Source organism: Octopus bimaculoides, chromosome 19 (genome assembly GCF_001194135.2).
Source record: "Octopus bimaculoides isolate UCB-OBI-ISO-001 chromosome 19, ASM119413v2, whole genome shotgun sequence".
In the NCBI taxonomy this organism is placed as follows: domain Eukaryota; kingdom Metazoa; phylum Mollusca; class Cephalopoda; order Octopoda; family Octopodidae; genus Octopus; species Octopus bimaculoides.
The window spans coordinates 27,722,139-27,732,389 of record NC_068999.1 but is presented as its reverse complement, the minus strand read 5'-3'; the positions used below and the strand labels follow the sequence as shown (position 1 = coordinate 27,732,389).

General features: G+C 39.5%; 1 protein-coding gene across 1 annotated transcript in view; it reads right to left on the bottom strand.

Moving 5' to 3' along the window:
* LOC106878819 (uncharacterized) overlaps positions 1–10,251 on the bottom strand; it is a 33,667-nt gene that overhangs the window by 5,206 nt on the left and 18,210 nt on the right. Inside the window, exon 4 of the mRNA XM_014928160.2 lies at positions 3,515–3,583. Coding sequence (XP_014783646.1) covers positions 3,515–3,583 — 69 coding nt within the window. The remainder of the gene's footprint in view (positions 1–3,514; positions 3,584–10,251) is intronic.

Genomic DNA, 10,251 nt, shown 5'->3' with positions numbered 1-10,251 from the left:
TGGTGGGTATGAGTTGATCTATTTATAGCGTTAAGGGGGTTCCCAGACGGTAGCACAAAAACACTATCACGTGACCTTATTAAGGGCTGTGATTGGTCAGTTTGCGTTCTGGCGGGAAAGGTTCGAAGAATTTTCCGCTTCAAATAATAATCAGTCACGTGATGACAAGGCTGGTGTTTTCCCCTACGTTCGCGTTTGTTTATATTTAAATGAGAAGAATGGAGATAGCAGTTTTGTATCTAGTGACGATAGGTAGTTTCACTACATATATATATATATATACATGTAAGTGGATAAAGAAAGGGCACTCAACACATTTATTGGGAGCTACATGTATTGTACAAAACAATTTGATTCCAATTCCATGCTATTTAAAGTTTCAAAGTCTCTAATCAGGACCTTATGCTGGTGGAAATCTGAATAAATAGGGAGGTATAAGAAGTCTAAGATGGCTGCTGGTAGATGGGCTGTGATTGGTCAAGGAAGGTCACGTGATGACACAGTATTGGTAAGCAATATGTGAGAGGTTGTGTGCACGTATGTGCATCTGTGTATGCATGTGTATGTCTGTGGATGTAAATATGTGGTTGTACGGATGTGCAAGTATATGTATACTTGTGTATGTGCGTGCACATGTGTGTATACATGTATACTCGTGTATGTGCATATACAAGGGGTGTAGATTTGTGGGTGGGCTGGCATGGTTGACAGGGTGTTTATGCATACTGTGTATGTGTACACAAAAGTATATGTTTGTGCATTTGTATGTATGTGCATGCACATATATATATGTACACATGTGTGTATGCAAGCGTATGTAGGGGTGGTGTGTGTGCACATGGACGCTTGTGTGTGTGTTCATGTGCTTGCTGTTGCATGTGCAGCCCCTATATATGGGGCACACATGCAATAGTAACCACATATGGACACAGAAGCATCCATGTGCATGCCCACCCCCTTACATGGCCACACACACATTTTTATATATATGTATGTATGCGAGTACATATGTCTCTGTATTCATGTGTGTGGGTGCATGCATGTGTATGAATGTGAATGTGCATGTATATATATATATATATATATATATATGTTTGCATTCACACAGAATGCACAAGCACCACATCAACCATGCCAGGCCACACACAAATCCACACCCCTTCTATTTGCACATATGCCCACATGCCCCTTTGACCCTACACCCAGATGCCACTAATTTCCTGTCCTACCATGGCCAAACTCCCATTTTTCTCAAGTATCTGTTGTCGCTTGCTTACTAATACTGTGACATCATGTGACCTTTCTTGACCAATTGCAGCCCATCTGCCAGCAGCCATCTTGGACTTCCTGCCCCTCCCCATTTATTCTGATTTCCACTTGCCTGAGGAAAGCCCCCCCCCCCCCCCCCCCCCCCGCCTTAGGGGCTTTGAATCTTTAAGTAGTAAGGAATCAGAATTAAACTGTTTTGAACAATATATATATATGAATGTGTGTGTGTATATCTATGTGTGTGTCTTGTGTCTATGTTTGTCCCCCATCACTACTTGACAACTAGTACTGATGTGTTTATGTCCCCATAACTTAGCAGTTCGGCAAAAGAGTGTGATAGAATAAGTACACGGCTTAAAAAAAAGTCCTGGGGGTTGATTTGTTCAACTAATACCCTTGATGCTGGGTGTTACATCTCGGAGGTCACAGTGTCTCCAGAGAAAATGAGACAGAGTGGTAGAGTTCTCTCTATCCCTGGATCTGAATGAGTGCATATGCTGGACTATCTTCCTTTGAAGTCATTGGCTGTCATACCTGTATAGTGCCTTGTAATGCCATCGGATGGTGTAAGGGTGGCTCTGTATATCACAGCCCCTGAGAGGCAGGATCCTTCTAGAGGGCACATGGTGGGGTTTCGGCAGGTTGGGGTTGGGGTGGTGCGAGTGTATTTTTACGTCTGTTGATGCATGCGATGTTGGATACAATGTTGTCTAAGCAGGAGTAGCTCACCTTGATATTATGGGAGTTGAAGAGTTTGTAATACTAGTGGCCTCTGGGGAAGTGTTTCTTAATTAATGACAGGAAGCTACATTGGTGGAAATATTTGGGTTGAAAGAGATGTTATACCATATCATTTTCCTTTTCCTAATCTTTTTGGGGTGAGGAGAGGGTGTTTGGGGGTTGTCCACATAAGTGAGCTTCTCAGTAATCCCACTCCTAGCCAAAACATTGTTGTAGTGGGGGTCAGCCTTGTTAAAGATATCTCTATTGGCTGAGAGATTAGATAGTCGTTTCTAATGCCTGGAACCAGGTTTTTAATTGAGCTTGTGGATGTATAGTGTTTCCTCATTAGGCTTCCTGTACAGGACAGAGAGAACTCTACTTCCCTGTCTCATGTTCTCTGGAGACTCTGTGACCTCTGAGATGAAACACCCAGCATCAAGCGAACTATTGTTGACAGAGCGCCACCATATTCTCTCAGTGCCCCCAACTGCCAACTCTGCCTCCACGTAAAACTGCATGTCCTCCAACAACCTGCAGTATCCATCAATAAGAAATATGATTTATCTTATTGCTGTAACCAGCGGTATGCCCTTCTGGCAAATTTCAAGCCTCTGACTGCTGACAACCTGGATATACCACCTTAGTACCAGCTGCTACTCTGCACCAAGGTCACCATCACCAACCAACCCCATGAACAGGACCGCCAATTACCAATCCTCAATGCTTATCAATCCCCAATGCTTACCAACCCCCAATGCTTGTTATGCGCTCACTAATATGCATGTGTGCACGTCTGTTCATGTACATATATATGTGTGTGTGTGTGAGAATATGCACCCATGTACAGCTGTGCACACTTGCATCAATGCAGACATGCATGCAAAACCATATGAGTACATCTACACACCCACATATACAACTATATACTTGCGCATACTGCCCCTTCCTACCTCCCCTCCAACAACCTGACCGATTTCCTGTTCACCAACATCAAAACCACGACACCATGTGACCTTCCTTAACCAATTGCAGTCCACCTTATGGTAATAACAATCAACTTCTTTCATTCAAATTCAAAATGGCTGAAAATTATCATCACACTTAGAACACTCGGAGTACCAACGAATTTGAATCAACCAGTTTTGATCCACACATATATATATATTCTAATCTAACAAAAATATATACATAGTGTTTTCATATACAAACTTAACCAAATACTATTTGGCTCCATTCTTGCTTTATCTTCATTAAATACAAATAATACAAATAACAATTAAGGAAGACATGCATTTTTCTATTTGAAAAAGAAATCCAAAACAAGTTGTTAAAAAAAAAACAGGAGAGGTTCAGTGAGTATCAATTAACAAGTTATTTTCTTTGTATTGAATTTTATCTGTAAAAGCAGTGGAAATGATAGGCATGATTGTTGATATTTAGCAGTATAATAAAAGCAAAACTTCAGTGTTAAATGAAATATGAAATAATATAAAAAATATTTTTTGGATTAATAAAAGCTTACCTTTAATTCTGCGGATTAGACTGAGATAAGATCTTTGAGAATAGCATGTCCTCTGGGCTGTATTATAAGCTATACAAAGAGAAATGGAAAATGGTGAATTTATTGCAGAAATAATTAGCTAAATATATCAAAATTCTAAGTATTCAAAAGTAGTTAATGGCAGAATTGATGGACCATTAGACAAAATATCTTACAGTTTTTACATATATTCCTTTATGCTGAGATCATATGTGTTTTTTATACTTCTTGGTCTAATACAATAAATCTGTCAACTATTTCTCACCTCCAGAATATGAGAGGCTAGATGGCTATAATAAGAATCAACATAATACTTTCTCTTCACAAAAAATTGAACTATTTCATACATTCCCACCCTCTAAAAATTAGTGTACAATTGATTTTAAGAGTTTCTTTAATATAGTGTATTTTTATAAAATAAATTGAAGTCTATTACATTTAATATATGTCTACTTATGATAGAATGAACAGAATGATATAAATAGCTCTGAACAGTTCTGACCATCGTCCTCTTTAATATAGATTTTCCTATATTGGTATGAGTAACAAGGGTCTAAAACACAACATAACTTCATGCATTTCATCCCTCACAAGTTTTCTGAGGTTACTAACTATAACCTCAGTACTAGCTAATAACGTTAATTATCCTGCATGCATCATCAATACCTATGCATTTATCACTACAGCATGTTGTCCTTTTTATTAATGGCATTATTGTGCCCTTATCAGTTATATATCCTCAACACTAATAGATGCTAATTCATGTGTGATCATATATATGTATATACAGCCATGCTAGAGCACTGCCTTGAAGAATTTCAGTTAAATGAATTGATCCCAGTACTTTTTTCTTTTAAGCCTGGTACTTTGCCAAACCACTAAGTTATGGGGATGTTAACACACCAACACCAGTTGTCAAACAGTGGTAGGGGACAAACACAGACACAAAGACACACACATATATATATATATATTCAATTTTTCTCTTAAATCATTTGCTGTCTTACATGCACACTATCATTACCTATCTGGTGGAGCATGCTGGCTTCATTCCTTTCAAGCCTTCACATGTCCTCTGTAGTCGTAGCCTATGTTTCACTGTCATGCAGCATAGCTGTACGTACACAGACACAGACATCATACAATCTTTTACTCTGAGGGAGAAGTCCTTTGTTGCTAACAAAGGTAATAGCTCTCTGAACTTTGCCTAGTCCATTATTATTCTAGCAATTACACTTTCAGAACTTCCTCCTCCACTGCTAACTTGGATGCTTAGGTAAAAGAAGCTATCTACTACATCAAAGGAGCCCCTTGGAAATTTGTTGAAGTCTGTTCTCTATAAACTCTTAGTGCTTATTGTACCTGCACATCTGCCACACACACAAAGACTATTTTCTCTGTTAACCATCTTGTGACATTGCTGCACCTCTAATATGTCCATAGCTTGCACTGGGTACACCATATGGAGTTTATACCAACACCTTTTTGTAGATATTGTGTAGGGCCATCTCTCTGGAAAGATTAGTGATTTATCTGTTTCCCTACTTACTAGGACTTTGGTCTTTGCTAAATTAATTCTAAGGCCTTTGGCTCCAGACCTTGCTTCCACACCTGAAATTTCTTCTCTAGTTCAGGTAGTGACTCTTTGTACACTAAATTCATTTCTAACCTTTATCTTACTGACATCTTCTATGTACGTGGCTTGTACAGTTGACACCAACCACTCATCTATCCCTAGCTTCTGCATTGACCTTCAGATGAGGGAGTGGGGATCTCTGTTAAAGGCTTTCTCCATTTAAAAAAAAAAGCCAAGTACTAAATGCTTCTCTTGCAGTTGCCTTGCCAGGAACAAAGTGTCAGTAGTGCTTCTCCTAGGCATGAAACTGAACTGCATCTCATCTAGGCTAACTCTCTTCCTGATTTATTGAGCTATGTAACTCTCTGTAACTTTCATGACTTGGTCTAGCAATTTGATACCTCTGTAATTATTTCTGTCAAAGGCATCACCTTTACCTTTGTAACAGTTGACTACAGCTACACCAGTTGTTGGGTATGACTCTCTTGTGAACAACCTTAATTTTGCGTGTGTATGTTATCATCATCATCATCATTGTTGTTTAACATCCGCTTTTCATGCTGGCATGAGTTGGATGGTTTGACTGAGAACTGGTAAACTGCACCAGTCTGATTTGGCAAGGTTTCTACAGCTGAAAGCCCTTCCAAATACCAAGCACTCTGTGAGTATGGTGGGTGCTTTTTACGTGCCACCAGCAAAGGTGCCAGTCAGGTGGCACTGATACCAGCCATGTTCAAATGGTACTTTTTACGTACCACCAGCACGGATGATAATCAGGTGGCACTGGCATTTGCCATGCTCGAATGGTGCTTCTTAAATGCCACCAGCGTAGGTGCCAGTCAGGCGGCACTGACATTGGCTATGCTTGAATGGTGATTTTTATATGTCACAAGCATGGGTGCTAGTCAGGCGGCACTGGCATCAGCCACGGCACCGATTTCACTTGATTCAACAGGTCTTCACAAACACAGCATATCGCCTGATGATTGGAAGGTGCTTTTAAATGGGCCAGTTATGCGACACTGGCATCAGTCATGACTACGATCTCACTTGGCTTGCCGGGTCTTCTCAAACATGGCATATATCCAAAGGTCTCAATTGTTTGTTTTTGGCTCTGTGAGACTCAACGTTCGAAGGTTGTGCTTCACCACCTCATCCTATGTCTTCTTGGGTCTACCTCTTCCACAAGTTCCCTCCACCTTTAGGGTGTGACACTTCTTCACACAGCTGTCCTCATTCATATGCGTTACATGACTTACCAGCGCAGTCGTCTCTCTTGCACACCACATCTGATGCTTCTCATGTCCAACTTTTCTCTCAAGATGCTTACACTCTGTTGTGCATGCACACTGACATTACACATCCAGCGGAGTATACTAGCTTCATTTCATTCAAGTCTCTGCATATCCTCAGCAGTTACAGCCCATGTTTAACTGCCGTGTAGCATGGTTGTTCACACACAGACATCATACAGTCTACCTTTCACTTTCAGTGAGAGGTCCTTTGTAACCAGTAGAGGTAGGATCTCTCTGAACTTTATCCATGCCTATTCTTATTCTAGCAGCTATGCTCTCAGAGCATCCACCTCCACTACTGACTTGGTCACCTAGGTAACATGAGCTATCAATTACTTCTAGTTTTTCCCCCTGGTATGTGATGGAATCTGTTTTCTGTACATTTTCGGTGTTTATTGCCCCTGTACATCGCCCACACACAAAAACTATCTTCCCAGTTAACCTTCCGTTGATATTGCTGCACCTCTTATGTGTCCACAGCTTATACAGGGTACATCTTATGAGTTTCTACCTACACCTTTTCTACAGATCAAGCAGAGCCATCTACCTGAAGGGCTTTGCGATTCGTCCTCCTTCATTGTAGAGTTGTATAGTCTTGGTTATGGCATACAACTGGTCAGTCACAAAGTTGCTATTTATTTTGCATCTACTGCTGCACTCAGCAATACCAATGGCTAAGAACACATTGTCTCTTTAATGTTAACTGTAAATATACAATCTTGGTCAGCTCATTTGTGAAATGAAAAAAAAAAAAAACTATCTGGGAAGGGAATAATTACTTCCTATTGTATGATTCCAGCTATGGCTGAATGGGGTCAGCTGTGCTGGTGTACATATTTTTGGTTCTTCAGTTTTAAAAAGGAGAAGGACATGCTTTCAAAATAAATTTTCTATCATAAGGGCAATGGCTACAAATTTCACTTTTTGAGTTCAAAAAGGTACCTGGACTGTGTGAATTTTTTAAGATTATTCTTCTCTCAGCTAAGTAAAGCTTAGTTGCTTCTGTTCAGGTATAGCTCAGGTTGTTCCAGCAGTTTCTTGTTGATTTTGTATGGTGTTCCTTCCTCTTTTAATCACCATATATAAACGGTTAATATTGTAATGTTGCACCTCTCTTGGATCCTAAAAGAGGGTTTGTGATTATTTAGCCTAGCTTTAAAGGGGGCCTCTATTGCCCCAACATATTTCTGAGTGTGTGTTCCTCCTTTGCTGCTGTTGTTTGATCGTACTACCTCTGCTTCATAGACCACACCCTTGGTGTTACACCAACCTTTCACTGAACACTCACTGCTAATCCTACATGGGCATCCTGCCTCTGTACAGTGCTTTGAAATGTACACTAATATCTTTTTGACACTAGGTGCACATCTGAATGCAGCCCTTAAATTATGTCTACTGAATAATCTCCTATACCTATGGGACAATGTGAAATGCTTATCTAACAATCTAAGGAAGGCACTTTACACATAGATCTTATGTTGAGTGTGACGGGCATGGCAAACCAGAAAACTTTACAGTGGCACTTTTCTCTTGTGGGTATTAGGGCCAGTCATATAAGTAGTTCAATTCTTAAACCCACTGGTTACAAGAGCCTCATTGTTATAGGGGACTATTACATCAAAAACATCTTTATTCAAGGATAATTTTGAAATAATCTTAATGACACATTTTGGGGTTTTTAAAGACTATATATAGGTGAGTGCCAGGAGGCTGTGTTGATATATGACAACCTTTCATTAGGTTTGCAGTATGGATTATATGAACAAGTGCTCAAATTGAATGTTATATCTAAGGTAACTTTGGTTTCAATAGTAACCTTAAGTTCAATGGAGTTAAGGTTGTGAATCAAGTCTTTCCTAAGCTTATTCAAAGTATGCCCATTTCTGCCTCTAGAGATGGCTTAAACATCCCTATATAGACCAAAGCTGGTTGACGGGACAACCTGTTTAAGGTGTCACAAATAATCTTATGAGGTCACAGATATCTGCACAGATAATGCTTCCATCACCACATCGAAAGAATCTTCTGGGTTAGTTTGTTTGAGGCAGGCTGAACATTTGTTGAACAGCAGGGTCTTTCTGGCATGAATTATTACCTATATATCCCTATTGCTAACACTGATTAGTGAAAATAATGTCTTTGATGCAGATGAATAAATGTCCACTATATTGAATTGAACCCTGCTCTATTTCTACTTTGGCTTGCTTTAAACCATTAAATTACTTCATTGTTATTGTCATAAGACAGGATATCTTCCTTATATCATTGCTTATCTTCCTCAATTCTGATTTAGATGGGTTAATCAGGTGGAACTTGGGGTTGGAGGTGAAGTTTGGCTTATGATCTTTGGTGATAATAAAAGCATTCCTCTCAGCTAAGGCTTTTACTCTCTCAGCTATATCTAACACATTAGCTAAATATTTTGGTACATTATTTATGCCATCATATGAGGGAAGCTCATCTATAGTGAGAATTCACAAAAGACGAAGACGGGTGTGTAAACAACAAACAGATGTATTAGTTTAATGCTTGGGAAGTGAGAAAGTCTTTTACATTTCAAACCTATGCTCTTTGACAGAAAGGGAGAGAAAATAGGAAAAGGTTTAGTGGCTAGCAATCTATCATCTATAGTTTTGTGTGAAGCTATCCCCAAAGAGCCTCATCATATGTGCTGGTTTTTACTTAGGATTTTGGTTTTATCTGAGAAAAGCAAAGCCCAGTCTGAATCTTTAAGGAAATGTATATTTGAAGTAAGCTTGCACTGAAGCAGGCTAGAGAACTTCTGGTATTTCAGTTTGAAGATGATGCTCAGTAGATCTGCTTTGAAGGCTTTCAGTTCTTTGATTCTGGGAAGGAACCTTCCAGATTTGATGTTATAAAAATTGGAATCTGAGGGTGATGTTGTTTGGTCATAGAAGTAGGCTTTCTATTTCATGCAACTTATAAAGTCAATGAACTTCCCCCAGCACATCCTTATGTCCAGCTCGTTTGATGACACAGGTATGGTTTTGGTAGAATAACCAAGATCATATATTTCCATATCCATAAAGAGCATATAAAACAAGTCCTTTCATGACAATATATAGGTGCACAATCAGAGAGGCATCTATAAAGTACAAACCATGTGATACACTCTGTAACAAGAGAAGTGTTGTCCATAAGTCAGAAAAAACACATTCTAAAAGAGAAATTGAGCAGTTATATTTTTATATTGTTGAGTAGTATATTCTTGATTATGGCATATAAATGATCAGAGAATTACCATTGGTTTTGCATCTGCTATTGCACTTGGCAATACTGATGACTCTTCAGACATTCTGGCTGGAAGCACATAACCTTTTTAATGCTGGAGATAATTATACAGTCTTGGTTAGCTTAATGGTGAAAAAAAAGAGAAATGGAAAACAAAAAAATTCTGGGAGGGGAAGAAGACTTGCCTCGTATTATATGATTAAAGTAATAGACATGTTTTCTGTTCTTTAGTCCAATAAAAGGGGAGTACCACATATCAAATGAATTTTCTATCACCATCATCATCGTTTAATGTCCGCTTTCCATGCTAGCATGGGTTGGATGATTTGACTGAGGACTGGTGAACCAGATGGCTACACCAGGCTCCAATCTGATTTGGCAGAGATTTTACAGCCGGATGCCCTTCCTAATGCCAACCACTCCGAGAGTGTAGTGGGTGCTTTTACGTGCCACCAGCACGAGGGCCAGTCAGGTAGTACTGGCAATGGCCATGTTCAAATGGTGTTTTTTACATGCCATCTGCACAGGAGCCAGTCCAGTGGTACTGGCAACGACCTCACTCGAATGTTTTTTCACATGCCACCGGCACAAGTACC